At 48.0% G+C, this 18,113-nt stretch overlaps 2 protein-coding genes across 2 annotated transcripts in view; both read right to left on the bottom strand.

Moving 5' to 3' along the window:
* The window catches only part of LOC137900575 (histone H2AX-like), a 247,668-nt gene that overhangs the window by 9,348 nt on the left and 220,207 nt on the right, over positions 1-18,113 (bottom strand). The window lies entirely within an intron of this gene.
* On the bottom strand, positions 1,776-11,191 carry LOC137900121 (alpha-1A adrenergic receptor-like). The gene is made up of 5 exons (XM_068744177.1): positions 10,937-11,191; positions 10,402-10,653; positions 9,897-10,272; positions 3,109-3,230; positions 1,776-2,051 (listed from the first exon to the last, which is right to left on the bottom strand). Exons 1-5 carry the CDS (start codon positions 11,189-11,191, stop codon positions 1,776-1,778), a joined length of 1,281 nt encoding a protein of 426 aa, XP_068600278.1.

The following is an 18,113-nucleotide window of genomic DNA, read 5'->3' as shown; positions in this document are numbered from 1 at the left end:
CGTTCAGCCCCGCTCACAAAGAAGGCTCGTTACGTCACAGAGACTTAAGTTCTCTGACTTTGACACACGACTGTCACGAAAAAGAAGTTTTCTGTATGGCAAACTGTTCTGTCTCCAAAATGTTAAGTTATAAACGTGTTAAAGGAAAGGACAAGGAAATATCAGGGAGAAATCGACTTGCTTTAATCTGTGGCTATTATTATCTTTTAATATTTTAGCGATCATCTTTCATCAATCAATTTGTAAATGTATAAAATAACCGCTGTGTTCTGAGATTTGCATATGTGCATGCGTAATGCACTAATAAAACAGATTTTATTTCATTAATTGACTGAATATATTTAAATATATATACACTTCAAACTCGTCTTTTCTATCATTTACGAAATCTTCCCTTTCAGTGAAACCTCGTTCTCTGTTTTCCAGACTCAGATGCTGCACACATATTAGCCCAAACCGTGTTTAACATAAAACTACACCATAGGACAACACCACATCTGTGTAATTTACATGTTTATAAGTATCCTTGTTTACAATAGAGCACACAGTACAATAAAATACTATTAATTACATTAAAATACCATTAAATTAAGTTTGATAAATTCCACAGAAACTACAGCATGAACCCCCCACAGCTGCAGACCTTCACGCGTCCACTAGAGGTCACTGTGATCACAATCTGAAGAGAACGCAGTCACCTGAAGTCCAGCATTCTAGTACTCTAGAGCAATTATTAGGCAGTTTATGGTCATATCATATTTTTTATGCACATTTTCCAACTCCCAGTTGCATGAACCTGAATGCTGACTGGATTCAGGCACATCAGTTTATGTGTGTTGAGGCAGGAGTATAGGTTCAAGGTATAAATATAACGCATAATTATCAGGCCGTTTATTTTAGTGGCTGCTGTTGGGGAAGGCAATGAGAAGGATCATTTACTTCTGACGGGACAAGTCCAAAGTACATTATTAGCAGTAGCTGTAAATGAGCAATTATAACCTAGCATTCGGTAGCAGAATGCTAGCATTTTGTATGCAAATTCGTCTTCCTTTTTAACAAAAAAAAAAGCAGGACTAAAATATAATGTGTGCTTTTCTTTCTTTTCCCTACTAACATACACATTCTCTTTCAAACTTGCCAGTCAGCCCCTTTTGTTGTGCTAATGTTTTTGCTAGCAAGCAGCTAAAACAATGTTTACCTCTTGACCTAGCATTCAATAACTTGTCGTTTAAGGTAAGATAGCAAAGAAGAAATTAAAGTTTAGGGATTTAAAAACAGCTTTTCTCTCTCGAAATAATAAAAATAAATAATAATAGAATAGAATAGCATTTTTAGCAAAATAATTAAGCACAAAGTAAAGTAGTTAAATGAAAAGCTAACGACAACAAATCCAAGTCCATCATGGCTGCAGTTGGAACAAAAAATAAAGCTCAACATGGGCTTCAAACTTTATAAAAGTAACGTTTTTTGCAAGAAAAGGAAGTTCTCTCAAAAATTAAATTAAAAATAAGCAGCTTAGTGTTTTACATTTCAATTCTCCCTAACATGGTGTCGCCTGCTGCACCTGTGCAGACGAGGTAAACCTGAGGTCTGCAGCTGGTCCAGCTCAGACTTCCTGTCGTATTTCACAGCACCTGATTGGTGCAATCATCACACCTGAATGATGACTGGGTGAGTGCATGATGGGGAAACTCCTTCATCCCCTTGACCATTCTGTGCTCCTCTTCACATCCGCCCTGCCCGTTCACAACGACCCCACGCCGCGAGACATCGACTCACTTCTTGCTGTCTCTTGTGAGCGGGGCCACCGGGCTCGTCCGTCCACTTCCTGTCCCCCCGGGGAGGGGTTCCCGGTAAGACGAGGAGGGCCACGGCGGGGGGCGGAGCCTGGAGGCGGCGCGGCATGGGCTGGGGCCCACGGAGGGTAGCGTCTGTCGGCTGCCGTTCAAAAAGGATGAGCTACCGGAGCCCTGATGGCCGCGGTAGTTGCAGTGCGCCTGCCAGCCCGGACGCCTCCTCCTCCATCGGCAGCGGAGGATCCGGATGAACGCCTGAAGACGCAAAATAAACAAGATGAAAACAATTCGATGTTTTTCACGAGATATCGCGGCTTCACTCAGACAAACAGTACTACGATCAGTTAGTAGTAGTAACATATTAGTATATGTTAGTAGTATTGTTAGGATAATCTTTTTATTCTATGTCTTTTACTCGTATAGTATATACCTATGCCTATATTTTACTCCTGCTGCATCGATGTGAGTGATGTGAACCAACCTGGAGCAACTTGTGGGGGCCACTGGGGGTCTTCTTGTCTTGTGCAGGACAGGAAATTAACAACTCTTGTCAAATGTCCAGTGTATGATGTTAAGGGGACTTTTCAATGCCACCCCCCCCCCCTCCCCAATCATCCATGTGTCTGAGAAGACACACAAACTCCCTCAGAATGCCTTGGCCCGCTGAGTAACATCAGACGTGCAACACTGTAGCCAGACCAGTGTCTTAATTACAAGTTAAAAGGCCTATAAAATAATAAGATTACCCTTAATGTGTAATTTGGCCCACTTACAATGACTAAGACAGAAACGTTGCTCTTTATGACTGTGTTCAGGGGTCATGCAACATTCAGGGACCCTTGGGGGGTCCAGCCAACGTTGCAACGAGTGGTTTGACACTCAAAGGTCTCCCAGTTACGCCTCTTGTTCTTCCGTTCGCATCTCATCCGTCTTTATAAGAAGCGCATTGTGTTCGTTTCACCATAATAAGGGGTTAGCATTTAGCAGCATTTACCTCTCTTAGCTTCCTCCGCACGTAGATTGTATATTGCTATACCCTTAGCTAAATCCTAGCTATCACGTACGCATATAGCATTGCTAATAGCATTTATTGGCTGCTTATGTAAATATGTGCACGTGAACCGCATCACATCATTGGCTGGACAGTGTTTTAGTTCTGTCACTCACTGGGTTGCCTGGTAAAACGGGACAGTGTACATCGTGTTTATTTTAATTTATAGTTCAGGTTTGAATGTTTTTTTTTAAACGTGTTGTGTAGAGGTGAGAGCAGTGCTTAATGCTTAACTACCCCCCCGTCCTATAACAGTATTACCTGTTTGAACTCTCGGCTGTAGCAGGGGTAGATGATGGGGTTCAGGCAGCTGTTGAAGTATCCCAGCCAGAAAATGACTTTAAAGAAGGTTTCAGGGGGACGCAGGCTGCTGCTGAATGACCCTGAACACAACACAAACACACTGATATGTTAGACCACATATGTCAAAGTCAAGGCCCGGGGGGCCACATCAGGCCCCCGAGAAGGGTTTCTACAGCTCCTGGGATGATATGGATTTATTATTAGAACCGGCCGGCAGCCCGGCGATCTTTTAAACGCACCAATACTACATTTCCCACAATGCAATGGTGACGCACCGAGCAGTACGCCGCTTCATTTCAATATGTATTAGCGCAGCAGTCGTTAGCATAACAGTAAAGTTAGCTTTCAGATACGCATCAAAAACGGCAGAACGGAAGGTGGACACTGAGAACCGGGGGTTTCAGACAAGGTGGGGGTCGGAGTTCATGTTCATGGAGGTAGCTGGAGAACCTGTGTGTGTGTTCTGTGTGGAGTCAGTGCGGCGGTACTGAAAGAGTGTAATCTGAGACATTATGAAACGAAACACGCAGACAAAAACAAGAATATGGACACGGAACAAAAGCTACAGAAGGTTGAGGAATTAAAACGAGGCCTCAAATCTCAACAGGCTCTGTTCAAAAAAGCCAAATCACAAAGCAGGCTGTTGTCAAGGCCAGTTTTATTTTGGTGGAGATCACTAAATCAGCCCGGCCATTGACAGAGGGGGATTTCATCAAAAACTGAATGCTTAAAGTTTGCGACAAAGTTTGCCCAGAAAAAACTATTTTTAAACGTGATCCTGAGCAGAAACACCGTTCAGAGCGAATAGACTATATGCGGTCATTTTTTAAAAAATTCAATGAGCATTCGATCAGTCCAGCCCTTGGCTTGTAGCTAAATGTTTTATTTGGCCCTCCGTCCATTTGACTTTGACACCCCTGTGTTAGACAGTCAAACAACAAGGAGCGCTAGCGTTTGTCCATCAAACTAAGGGACATGGGTGAAAACATTCAATAATCAATAATCTGGTTCAGTCAAAACACTTTGAGCTGGGTTTTTTTTCTTTATTTTTTGCTTAAAGGGGACATATTATGATTCCCACGTTTCCCACGTTTCTAGACAAATATTTAGCAGTTTGTGGGTCATTAGCGACCCACAAACTGCTAAATTAAACCATTAAACAGTCATGTAATCTGTAATAAAGTAATGAAACATGTCTGGCAGCACTCTCCCCCGTTGTGACATCACAAGGGGGGATGTGTTTACAGTCACCTCACTGGTTACCATGGTAGCGTGCAGGGTTCCCGCTGTTTCGGTTTCATTTTCAGAGGCTTTTCTGACTCTTCAAAACAGAAATGAGGGACGCTGTCCTGCACCTGCAGCATCTGTTTGATATTTTGACCAAAGACTGTCACAGATATTTCAAATAAGTGTCTGAGAACTGCGTTAACTTGTGGAAAAAGATTATAATATGTGACCTTTAAATGGGAAACATTTACTTTTATCTTTTATCCCGAGCTGCGGGAAACATGTTTCACCACCGGGGGCAGCATTCACCGCAACGACAGGAGAGCAGCTGCAGAAGGACTCGTGATCATCGTCATCAGGAAGTTGAATAAGTTTAATTTACAACATCAGTATGGTTCGATCCAGTTTCATTTCTCGTCCTTGTTCCGTCTCTTGTTTCTCTCGTCTCTCTGTCTGATCCTTTCCTTTCCTCGCCTCCCTCCTCTTGTTGCTTTAATTGATCTCTCTCGATCCCCTGGGATCAGAGGTGCTAACCTGCAGACGCGACCGGTGATCTGCACCGTGCCGGGGGATTTTGGTGGATTTGATTGAATCAGGTTTTTATCTTCGGATAAAACCAACATGGATTATTTCTCCCTGAACATGGACTTGTAAGGCTATCCTGCGCCTCAGGCTCCACTCTCTGACTATAAATGAAGAAGGTGATTGCTACCCCTGACCTCCACCTTGCAGGGGGGGAGGGGGGGGGGGGCATGTGACACCTGACTGTCACTGTCCTGTAAATAAATACCGGGAATCTGAACGCACTCAAAACCATCTCACGCTTCCCTCCCCATTAATTCATTCATTCATCTTCTACCGCTTTTCTGCTTTGCGGGTCAAGGGTACGCCCCGAATGTGTTGCCAGCGGTCAATTTGCTACCCCAAATTATCCGTTGTGTATAAGGGTGTGTGTATGAATGGTTGACTGGAGAGCCAACGACACAACCATCAGCCAAATGACTGTCGGGTGGCGCCGACCTTCCCGGAGGCGCCGGCCTACGGCGAACAGAATTCCACCTCAAACACTCCCACGATGTTCAGAAGTGAAGAAGCGTCTTGGATAAGAGGAAAAACATATTTGAGTTTTTTTCTCAAATCCAGATTACTTAATTCAACACAGAGATGTAGCATAATCTGGATTACTGAGAATATTCAGAGGCACCTGAATATTGTTATGTGTGAGTTTTCTGGGGATATAATTATCTCTTATATTAAAATAAACATAATTCCACTTCGAACTCCTTAAGAATTTACCACAGCGTCGTAATCCACTCACAAATTATAGCTGCTAACAGCTAATTAAGTTCACTTTGAATGGAAACTGACAAAACGGAAGTAAATACCGATTTAAAGCAAGAACCTTTCCGCCCATGGACTCGGGATCATAATCTCGATCGTCACAAAATGACACCGAAGTAGTTTAAATATACGTAAACTGAAGAAACCGGTTATGAGACGCACACTTTGGGTCCCCGCTAAGCAGGAAAGCGCCTCAGGACTCCACGGCAGCGTCGTGACTGTGTTTATGGTGCAACAAGTACAATCCAGGTGGAATAAAAACACAACAACGGAGAGTTAGTCTTGGTTCTAAATGAACAGTGTGAAACGAGGGTCGCTCTGATCATGTTTGCCAGAGAGGTTTGAAAACCTGAAGACAAGGATCAGGGCTGATCCTTGTGTTACCCTCCAAAACGAAAAAACCCTTCAAGTAAAAGTGTCCAAGTCCAACAAAAGGTCACATGGGGGTGATTTCTGACAAGGGAGGGACAAACATGTCCACCTGTCATTTAGCCATTTGTATCATTCTCAAAATCTTTGAGGTGACTCAAACGGAGTTGCACTAAATCACTTTGATGCCGATTTTAACCCCTTCCAGGCCATTGTGAACACATCTGGGTCACGGATCAGATCAAATGCATTACAGGGTCAAATTAAGGATTTTCACGCTGAAAGTTGGGATTTTCAAATTTAACCCAAAATGACCTCTCTGTGACCTTTTGTTGGACGCTTTGTAGAAAAAAAGTGACCTTTATTTAAGGGTCATTGACAGTTAAACATGGACTACACGGTCAAACAATGGGCTTTTGTGCTGAACGTTGAGAAACTTCGCCCAGAGTGACGCCGCCTCACCAACCATCTGCTCCCGTGAGGGGGGGGGGGTACCTGGGAGGGAGTTTTGAATGTCTGAAGTGGACCAAAAGATCCAGGACTAACACAAGGGTTAAAGAATGTCTGTGGAACACTTTCCCAGCCGGTCGTCCAATAAAATCGCCGTTCAATCTTCTGATCAGAGGCCCGTTTCTCTGGAGTTAAAGGCTCAGTCTGCTCGCGGCCCATATTAAGCCGGTTCTCTTATGAAAGCTGCCGAGGTCCAAAGGCCGGTTCCGACCAGAGGGGTTGACTCTGCAGCATTCAAACACTTACATGGATGTTATTATGACCCTTGACCTCAGGAAAGATTTTCAGCTGCGGGAACCTTTTAAGGAAATCGGGAGCTTGACTCAACATCTGGCTCCAGAACGTGGTTTAGGAGTTCCTGATGACCAGACCTCCGAGCGCCATCAGGTCAGTGGCTCATTGATTAGCAGCTCAACTCAGCCCACGAGAGTTGTGGCTTATGGGATGGCTAATATTTGCTTTTTGTTTGTATGTTTTTTGGTTTGTTTTAGGCAAATCTGTGATTCTAAATGGATTCATTCATGAAAAATAATAATAAACGACCAAATAAGATTTATTTTTTAAACAGCTCCTGATGCGCCACCCGGACGTGCAACCAGACAGGCCTTTATTTGAGAGACGATAAATACGTTGAGTCAAAGAATTGTCTAGATATGATTTTCTGATTTGTGGAGGTTTCAGAGACATTTTCTCAAGATACAAAGAAAGATTTTACACATGAAAAACAGATTTAATTAATTAATTCGTCCATTCATTCATTCATTCACCCATTCCGAACCGCTGTGTCCGTTACCGGGTCGCGGGTCGGGCTGCAGCCGATCCCAGCAGTCAACGGGCGAGAGGCGGGGCTACACCCTGGACAAGTCGCCAGTTCATCGCAGACGCAGATTTCAGTCTGCAACTAAATACTTTGATGCTTCTGCAGATTTGTGCTCCAACCTTTGACCTTCAGACATCAAACCCATCGTTACATAGAGCAACCGGGCAGTGATGAAGACGGGCAGCGATGAAGACGGGAAGCGACGAAGACGGGGAGCGATGAAGATGGTGAGTGATGAAGACAGGGAGCGATGAAGATGGTGAGTGATGAAGATGGTGAGTGATGAAGACGGGGAGGCTCTGGGTAGACGGAAAAGAAGGGAGACTCCAGATCTGCCATTGGCTTCACGCGGCCAGAATTGACAGACGCAGACGGCCATCCGTCCAACTCCCCTAATCCGAATATAAAGCAGGCTGGCTACATAAAGAAGTAGCCAGCCTGCTTGACTTCCTGCCCTCCTATATATTCCCCGTCGCTGCGAGGGTCGCTGAGAAAACGGGGGACGCTGAGAAAACGAGGGACGCTGAGAAGACGAGGGACGCTCAGAAAATGAGACACGCTGAGAAAACGAGGGACGCTGAGAAGACGAGGGTCGCCGAGAAAACGAGGGACGCCGAGAAAACGAGGGACGCCGAGAATACGAGGGACGCCGCCGAGAAGACGAAGGACGCTGAGAAGACGAAGGACGCTGAGAAAACAAAGGACGCTGAGAAAACGAGGGACGCTGAGAAAACGAGGGACGCTGAGAAGACGAGGGACGCTGAGAAAACGAGGGACGCTGAGAAGACGAGGGACGCTGAGAAGACGAGGGACGCTCAGAAAATGAGAGACGCTGAGAAAACGAGGGACGCTGAGAAGACGAGTGTCCCCTCTGGCGTTTGTCCTGGAATCTTCGCTGACTCGTCAACAAAGAGTCACTGCCCTTCAGACAAACATTCAAACGAATGATGAAGGCTTTCGAGACACGATTGCTGATCGTTAATCGCTCCTGATGCTTGTTGGACGGGTCCGTCTGGATGGAGACAAACACGATGATCCAAACGTCCTCTGAAACGGTTCTTAATCGCTGGAAGAGCAAACAAAGACCTGCCAGAGGCGATGGATGGATGGATGGATGGATGGATGATGGATGGATGGATGGATGGAGGGATGGATGGATGGATAGATGGGTGGATGATGGATGGATAGATGGAATGGTAACGGTGCTTCCGGCTGAACGACAGTTTCGTAATATCAGCTGACGTTTGAAGGAAAAGACAAAACCTGTCTGAGGGCAAATATTCCGTTTGAGCTCCTGCAGAGTAAACAGACGCGTTTGAGTCGCCTCCCGGGGGGGCGGGGGGGTCAGACGGCTCTGATTGGTATGATAATCACGTTGCTACAAACGCTCCGGCTCCTGTTCCGCTTTGCTACAAACGTTCAGGCTCCTGTTCCGCTTTGCTACAAACGCTCCGGCTCCTGTTCTGCTTTGCTACAAACGTTCCGGCTCCTGTTCCGCTTTGCTACAAACGTTCCGGCCCCTGTTCCGCTTTCCTACAAACGTTCCGGCTCCTGTTCCGCTTTGCTACAAACGCTCCGGCTCCTGTTCCGCTTTGCTACAAACGTTCCGGCCCCTGTTCCGCTTTCCTACAAACGTTCCGGCTCCTGTTCCGCTTTGCTACAAACGCTCCGGCTCCTGTTCCGCTTTGCTACAAACGTTCCGGCTCCTGTTCCGCTTTGCTACAAACGCTCCGGCTCCTGTTCTGCTTTGCTACAAACGTTCCGGCTCCTGTTCCGCTTTGCTACAAACGTTCCGGCCCCTGTTCCGCTTTCCTACAAACGTTCCGGCTCCTGTTCCGCTTTGCTACAAACGCTCCGGCTCCTGTTCCGCTTTGCTACAAACGTTCCGGCCCCTGTTCCGCTTTCCTACAAACGTTCCGGCTCCTGTTCCGCTTTGCTACAAACGCTCCGGCTCCTGTTCCGCTTTGCTACAAACGTTCAGGCTCCTGTTCCGCTTTGCTACAAACGTTCCGGCTCCTGTTCCGCTTTGCTACAAACGCTCCGGCTCCTGTTCTGCTTTGCTACAAACGTTCCGGCTTCTGTTCCGCTTTGCTACAAACGTTCCGGTCCCTGTTCTGCTTTGCTACAAACGTTCCGGCTCCTGTTCCGCTTTGCTACAAACGTTCCGGCTCCTGTTCCTCTTTGCTCCAAACGTTCCGGCTCCTGTTCCGCTTTGCTCCAAACGTTCCAGATCCAGTGGTTTCGTCAAAAACACGGTACGTATGAAATCCAGAGGCTGGAGGTTACTTCCTGTATTTTAATTCCTCGTGTACTCAAGGTTCCTAAGTCTATACAGCATTATACCGTGTGTATTTATATATGTACCCATATATATATATATACGCTTAGATGTCCAGAAGACGAACAGAGGGAGTCACGGACGGATGTTAATGACGGCTAATATTGATTCTGGTTTTGGTTTTGAGATGATTGAACTCACCGATGGGGAGAACCAGGAAGAACGGCAGCCAGCAGAGGATGAACATTCCCACCACCACGCCCAAAGTCTTGGCAGCTTTCTTCTCCCTGGAGAACTTGAGCAGCTTGACGGCCAGGGCGCTGCGTCCGGCCGAGGCCCCGCCCCCGGCCGGCTCGTGGACCTGCTGGCTCCTGCAGTGGATCCTCAGGGTGAGCTCGTTGGAGTCTTGCTGGCGCTCCCTCATCACGCCGGCCTCCAGGTTCTTGGTGGTGCGCTTGGCCACGACGTAGACCCGGAAGTACATGGTGAGGACGATGGTGAGGGGGATGTAGAAGGAGCCGAGCGAGGAGAAGAGGGCGTAGAAAGGCTCCTCGGTGATGATGCAGACGGAGTCGTCCTGCGGGGGGGGGGGGGTGGAAACCAACAGAAAAGCTCATGCCTGCCTTTGGAGGAACATCAGAACTACACAATGCGTTCAAAGACAAGCGTTAAATGTTCCGCCGCGGGACACAAACCGTTTCAGCACCTGTGACGGCGGCTGCTTCCAGCCCAGCAGCGGCCCGATGGAGATGACCATGGAGAGGGCCCAGACGGCCAGCATGGCGAGCAGCGCCCGCTTCTTGGTGACGATCGTCGGGTACTGCAGCGGGTAGCGAACGCCGACGTACCGGTCGACGGAGATGGCGCAGAGAGACATGATGGACGCCGTGCAGCACAGAACGTCCACCGCCGCCCAGATGTCGCAGAAGATCCGACCGAAGACCCAGTGATCCAGAACCTGCGAGCAACGAGAAGCACCTGAACGCACCGCCCCCCCCCCCCCCTGCAGACGTCTGGGTGGGACGCATTCAAGGGCTCGGCTCGTGTGTGTAAATGACACTTCCAGTCGATCAATCGATTCATGTCTTCAATGTCAAGTCTCTAAAGCGCGCGTCACAGCATGACGTCATCAAACGATGAAGCGTGAATGAATTATAATCTGAATTATCTTGCTGTAGTGACTTTATTTTTCTTAGTTTTTAAACACACACGCACACGCACACACGCGCGCGCGCACTGACCTCCCGCGTGGCGGACACCGGCAGCACGGTGCTTCCCAGCAGCAGGTCCGCGGTGGCCAGGTTGATGATGAAGTAGTTGGTCGGGCTCCGCAGGCGTCGGTTGCAAACCACCGACAGGATGACGAGGATGTTCCCCGCGATGGCGAACACGATGAGGGAGGCGAGCACCATGCCCACCGGCACCGCCCGGCTCAGGTCCAGCGGGGCGGCGATGGAGGCGTTGGGGCTCAGGCTGGCGTTAGCCCCAAAGGTCATGGTCCAGGTGTTGTTGTTTATGTTCGTGACGTCACTTTGATCCTCCCTTTGATCCGACACACAGCCGCAGGAGTCAGTTTGGCTCCTTCACATTTAGAAATCCGCGCAGTAAACAACAACAACAAATCCGGGATCCGCTCGTGCCCGGCTCGGTTTGCGCGTCAGGCGCGCGCGGAGCAGCAGCAGGTGGAGGTGCGGGTTAAGAGAGACTTCTGCCGGCCGGCGGGGCCCCTCCTCGGTTAAACTCAGCAGCGCGGGGGGGGGGGGCACGGAACTGTGTCCTTTTATGGTCCAGACGTGAAATGTGGGAAACTTTCAACAGGAGAGAGAGAGCGAGAGAGAGAGAGAGAGAGGCAGAGAGAGAGAGGGACGGTGAGGTTGACAGAGGGGGGAGGGAGAGAGAGAGAGGTGAAACAAACGCAACATGCTGCATCCTTCTCTCACGATTGAGAGACTCTGACTTTCTCTCTTTCTCCCTCCCCCTCTCTCTCATGCACTCTCTCTTCCTTTCTCTCTGTGTCTCTCCCTCTCTCTCCCTCTCTCTCCCTCTCTCTCTTCTCAGAATTATTCACATGTAAATCATTTTATTGGCAGTAACGCTCTTTTTTGTGGCCTGGAGGTCCGATCATCGCACAATAAATCCAGGACCCCCTGGATCCAGCCCCCCCCCCCCCCCCCCCTCCCCCCTCGAGTGTGTGTTATGACAATAGATTTTTAATTAAAAGCAACACCACAAACGTAAACCTCGGGACGAGCGCGGCCCGTGGATGACGTCATCCCGTGGAGAATGTTCACGCTCATACAGGGGGGGGGGGTCCGGGTTGGGCTGCCAGAGTTATTTTCTGGGGGGGGTTACTTTAACAAATGTGGGGTCGTTTTGGGATAAACTGAAATAAGACCTTAATTTGTCTGGAATAAAATATTAAAGTGAGAAATGGTTTTCTTATTTTTACACCGCTCTGGATTGACAGAAGTCTTCAACCCCCGATGGACTCATTCGCTCGTTTTACGGCACAATAATTGTTTTTGTTTACGCCTTCACCTTTGTCAGAAATGCAGATCGTCTTAAACCTAATTTTACGGCATGTAAAGCTCGAAGGGAGTGTGAGGCACAGTCCGGATCCAGGGGCCGTTTCGGGGGTCATTCAAGGCGCTCCGAGGCATTTAATGAGTCTCTTTACATTCAAGGGGGTTTCAGAAATTGAGGGACGAGCCTAAATATGAATATTGCATGTGAATTATTAATTGAAGCTCCGGCTGAAGTTTACTATAAATGTTGCACACTTTTATCCCCTAAAGAGATAGGACGCTCCACAGAAATGTGTGTGTGTGTGCGCGCGTGTGTCCGTGCGTGTCAAGGTTGAGCGGTTCAAGGCGATATGAGCAGCAGACTGGGACAGATCTATTTTCAGGTGCGTTTGAAATGCGCACCATGCCGTCCGCAGCAGGGCAGCAATAACCTCTTGCTGACATGTAGCCGAGTGGAAACGCCGACAGCCAATCAGAGCCCAGATCCTCAGCTTGGCAGAGAAAGTCCCACCAATGCTCGCCGCTGGCTTTACAGACAAAAAGTCGTCGTCCATCACGCGCGATGCTAATCGTGGCTAAAGATGATTCCTCAATGCCCAGTAGAAAATGATGGCTTTTGTGAGGACGACGTCAAAACCAGAAATCTCAGCTGTTCCTCACTCTGAACGTGTTTCTCCATTTGAGCTGCTTTTCATCCATTTCTCTCTTTCAGTTCCTTCCTGTCCTTTATTGACTACCTGCAGCGTGTGTGTGTGTGTGTGTGTTGCTGCGGTCCATCGATCGCTGTGATTGGTGGACGCTCTTCGTCCTGTGTTGTTCAGCGGTTTATTTACCGCTCAGAGGGCAGAATCCAGATTATTTTTCAGCCTCGCCAGGAAGGAGCTTCAGGCGTTTATGAAAGCTGCTCCCTCAGCCAGGGTGTGTGCGTGTGTGTGTGTGTGTGTGTGTGTGTGTGTGCGTATGTGTGCGTGCGTGTGTGTTGGGGGGCGTTTAAAGCCAGTATCTGCTCATTATTACCTGTAGGACTCTTTTGAGAACGCGCCAGAGATCATTCTGCAGCTGTTGCTTGATTTAAATTCAAGTCGCTTTACATTCATACGACATATGATACCGTGTTACCGGCGAGGAGGAGGAGGAATTGAGAATTTACAGTTGAAGTATTCACGTATAAAACACAAATGGATACATTACGTCCGCAGACAGCCTCATTCCTGACTGTTTTTCACCGCTGGCGCCGGGAGCTAAAATAAGTCACCTCATTGTCACTTTGCTGCCTGTTATTGAGAGACAGGAATAATATCTGCTGGAGTACACGCTGAATAAACTCATATCAGTTCTGAGAGGGGAGAAACTCGCCTTGGATTGAATACAGAAGCAGCTTTTGGGGAATAAATTACCTTGAAAGTTCCGGAAATATCAGAAATGAGCGTCGTCAATCAATTAAATATTTATAACTTTTTCTAAGTGAGACAATTTTTCAAGTTAATTGAATCACCAAAAATCTTATCTGCATTTATTTAAGAGCTTTTGATGAAACTCTGCGCTTTCATTTGATTTTTTTTTTAGATTCCTCCATGCATTTATTAATTGATTGATTATCTGTTACGACCTTTGACCTCGATGTAAATAACTGCTGCAGTCCCATGGAAGGAGAGGAAGCGGTGACCGCCAGCGAACTGAAGGATCCGTTTGGGTTTTTTCCACACGAGAACGTGTGGAATGAACATCAAAATATCAGCGCTGAGTGCGGACCTCGTCCCCTCCACGTTGTGACTGAATCAAACCGAAAGGCTAAAAAGACAAAAAATGTCAGCATGTCCCTTTAAGATCCAACTTCACATTCCTGGAATGACAGACGTCCAAATGATACCGAGTGAATCCATGAGAGTGACACAACTGTGATGGCCTGGTTTATCTCCACCTGCCAGACCGATGGCAGTTCAGCGCTGGAGGCTACCACAGCGCTGGAGGCTAACACAATGCTGGAGGCTAACACAGTGCTGGATGCTAACACAGCGCTGGAGGTTACCACAGCGCTGGAGGCTAACACAGCGCTGGAGGCTAACACAATGCTGGAGGCTACCACAATGCTGGATGCTAACACAGCGCTGGAGGCTAACACAATGCTGGAGGCTACCACACCGCCGGATGCTACCACAGCGCTGGAGGCTACCACAACACTGGAGGCTAACACAACGTTGGAGGCTACCACAGCGCTGGAGGCTAACACAGCGCTGGAGGCTAACACAGTGCTGGAGGCTAACACAATGCTGGATGCTACCACACCGCCGGATGCTACCACAGCGCTGGAGGCTACCACAGCGTTGGAGGCTACCACAGCACTGGAGGCTACCACAGCGCTGGATGCTACCACAGCGCTGGATGCTACCACAGCGCTGGATGCTACCACAGCGCTGGATGCTACCACAGCGCTGGAGGCTACCACAGCGCTGGATGCTACCACAGCGTTGGAGGCTACCACACCGCTGGAGGCTACCACAATGCTGGAGGCTACCACAGCGTTGGAGGCTACCACAGCACTGGAGGCTACCACAATGCTGGAGGCTACCACAGCGTTGGAGGCTACCACAGCGCTGGAGGCTACCACAGCACTGGAGGCTAACACAGCGCTGGAGGCTAACACAGTGCTGGAGGCTACCACAGCGCTGGAGGCTACCACAGCGCTGGATGCTACCACAGCGCTGGAGGCTACCACAGCGTTGGAGGCTACCACAGCGCTGGAGGCTACCACAGCGCTGGAGGCTACCACAGCGTTGGAGGCTACCACAATGCTGGAGGCTACCACAGCGTTGGAGGCTACCACAATGCTGGAGGCTACCACAGCGCTGGATGCTACCACAGCGCTGGAGGCTACCACAGCGCTGAGGCTACCACAATGCTGGAGGCTACCACAGCACTGGAGGCTACCACAGCGCTGGATGCTACCACAGCGTTGGAGGCTACCACAGCGTTGGAGGCTACCACAGCGTTGGAGGCTACCACAGCGTTGGAGGCTACCTCGCTACCACAGCGTTGGAGGCTACCTCAGCGTTGGAGGCTACCACAGCGCTGGAGGCTAACACAGCGTTGGAGGCTACCACTATCGATGTGGGGAAATGAGAGCGAAGGAGACACACAGAAGGATCTGTCCGTTTCGCTAAATAGTTTAGATAGTCTTTAAGGTAGAGCCAATAAAAAGACAAATAAGAGTAGATTAATTGATGATGAGGATGAGGATGATGAAGATGATGAGTTCCAGCTGGAGTCTGACTTCATAAATTACAGTGTGAATGCTTCGTCTGTTGCTGTTTTTTTAGTGAGGACGCACACACACACACACACACACACACACAGTGTGTTTGGTGCAGACTATTTTTAACCACTGAGACGTCTGAGAAATTCATATCAGCATCCATTTGTCATGCCCTCCTCTGCGTTCCTCATTTTAAACGTCCATCTAGCGGCGGCGGCAAGTTTTATTTTTTATCAGTCGTAAAAGTACTACAGAAAAGTATCTAAAAAATAAGTACAAACTTTAGTAAACGTACTTGAATATTTAGCTGCTAAAGTGTCCCTTCATATTAGAAGCTATGTTAGCTACAATGCTAATGTTGCTAGCGGAAGTATCAGGCTGCGTTTTTGCAACTCATGATAAAGGCACAGATTCAGGAGTAGTTTTTAACGTCTGAGCCAGTGGGCGGAGTCTCGTGATGCCTGCCAGCTGAAAACTAACATTTATATCGCATTCCAAGTTACTTCTAAAGGTTCTGCACGTTGACCCGGGTCTGACCTGAGGTCAGTTTGGTCCTGACTCTTTATCTGCAGCTCTTTTACTTTGCTCTTCTTTTTCTGCAGTAAAAGGTTAAATCCTGATTAAACCCTCCATCAAGCTTCATGTTAATGTCTAAAGTGGGAGGGATTTGTCACGATTACTCTCCTTGATGCCCAAATAAGGCCTTTCCATTTTAATTGGCCATTTTTTGGGGGGATGCACCAGTTAAATCTCTCCGTCTTTTACACTGGATGCTGGCAGCTTTTCTGTTTTGGGTGATTTGTCACTGACTTCAGGACAGTTTATCCTCCCGTCTGACCTTTGACCTGAAGATAAAGCAGGACTGGGACGATGAATTATCTGTCCCAATTTGTCTGAAACCACCAGCGGCTCCCGAAGCTCCTCAATTCTTCAAGTCAGCATTTCATAAGTGACATTTGGATCGCCTTTGGTCTCCGTAGAGACGCGTCTGCTGCAACCTGGCACAAACTCCCATTCCTGCTCTGGATCGATTCCCAGCCCTCCCAGGGCCTTCATCTGGATCCTGTTAGTCTGAGGGTTAAAGTTCCCTTTGCTTGGTCTGACATGTTTAAACATTTGGTCTCTTGTGTCACGCCTCTGGTTTTAACAGGTCCTGGATCAGCTGGGCTTTGATGTTAAGTGCTTGGATAACCCGCTGTAAAAAGTTACAAGGGCAGTCTGGAAGTTTATTTTTTTATTTTTTTATCTGCATTTGACAAAATGCCATAAAGTCTCACCTGCATATAGAAACTGTGAACATAAATCTAGACCCCCCCCCCCCCCCCCCCCCCAAAAAAAAAGATATTGGAGAGACACAAAAGAAAAGGCAGATAAACTGATGTTTAGGTCTATTTATCCTCTTTAGTCCAGCCCCAGACGAGGAGCTGAGTGTCCTAAAGACCTCCTTTCTCCTTTCTCCTTCATCATATTTGTTTCTGTGATTCATGGAGATTTTGGGATCTGAAACACAACTACAGGCTCCTACATGAGTTCCAGAAGATGACCCCCTTCAGATCTCCTACCAGCTCCTCAAAGGCTTCCACAGCCTCCGAGTTGCTGGCGTGTGCGTGCCGCTCTTCTTCCACCCTTGGTTTGCCTTTCGTCCGCCACCTTCAAGGACCAGCGTGCTCGTTTATCTGACGTCTCATTCAATCCTGACTTCTGAGGTCATCATCACAGCGGACACAGAAACGCTGCACCGAGACCAGTTACTTTACTTTACTTTAGAGTTCTGGTGTTCTGTTGTTGTTTAATCATCAAAAAAGCACTGATTCTTTTCTGCTCCGTCGCTCGTGGTGTGTTCATGTGCACAATTTATTAGTAATCTGAACCTGCAGCGTAACTAACGGTGACAAATAAATGCAGTGGGGTATGAAGCAGGCTAATCAACCAAAACAAGATAGCAAATACCTCAAATTTGTACTGGAATACTAATGAACTCTTTGCTGCTGCTGACATGAGTATCTCCAAAACGCCTGCGCGGACGTGAGCTCGTCTGAATGTGGCTGAAATATCCAACAAGTCCTTCATGCGCCACGTGAAGATTTCCATTTTAGCACATGAAGGACGCGGCGCTGCAGCAACGAGACGCACCGATGGCGTTAAACCGGATTTCCATTTGAATCGGCTGCTTGAGTTTGGTCTCCACTGACAGTTACGACTCGGAGTCGCCGCTGTCCTCTTGACTCCTAAAAGGATTCAGTCATTTTATCTCCACTCTGGCTCTTATAAACAGACTCTAAGTGCTCACAGATATGAATACTGAGCAGGACTTACGGAAAGACGCAGACTTGAAACACAAAGTAAAGGCTTTGGAAGGTTCGCCCGTCTCTGATGACTCGGTTTCCCTCTGCGACAATTGATAGAATGAATTTCTTAATGTCTTCATGCATCGTTGTCATGGCGAACATTGATGTTAAGGTGACAAACTCTCAGGTTGGACGAGTCCCTGAATGCATCACCACTCAAAGGGAGCCAGCAGGGGAGCCAGCCTGGCTCCTTTTGGTTTGGCCCCGGGGCCTCTTGGCTGGTTGACCAGACTACGAATTAAACTGACCCCTGGTCAGATTCCTTTCATACAGTCATAACGAATGCGTCTCA

This window comes from Brachionichthys hirsutus, chromosome 10, assembly GCF_040956055.1.
Source record: "Brachionichthys hirsutus isolate HB-005 chromosome 10, CSIRO-AGI_Bhir_v1, whole genome shotgun sequence".
Taxonomy (NCBI): Eukaryota; Metazoa; Chordata; class Actinopteri; order Lophiiformes; family Brachionichthyidae; genus Brachionichthys; species Brachionichthys hirsutus.
The sequence above is the reverse complement of the archived record's forward strand: the minus strand, read 5'-3'. Positions and strand labels throughout refer to the sequence as shown.

Bases quoted from the DNA above. Each gene is read 5' to 3' on its own strand.
- LOC137900121 (XM_068744177.1), bottom strand. From the start codon at position 11,191: ATGACCTTTGGGGCTAACGCCAGCCTGAGCCCCAACGCCTCCATCGCC. The intron at 3,231-9,896 runs GTGAGTTCAATC...TGTTGTGTTCAG, and splicing joins CTTCCTGGTTCTCCCCATCG to GGTCATTCAGCAGCAGCCTG. The intron at 2,052-3,108 runs GTAATACTGTTA...TTGCGTCTTCAG, and splicing joins ACAGCCGAGAGTTCAAACAG to GCGTTCATCCGGATCCTCCG.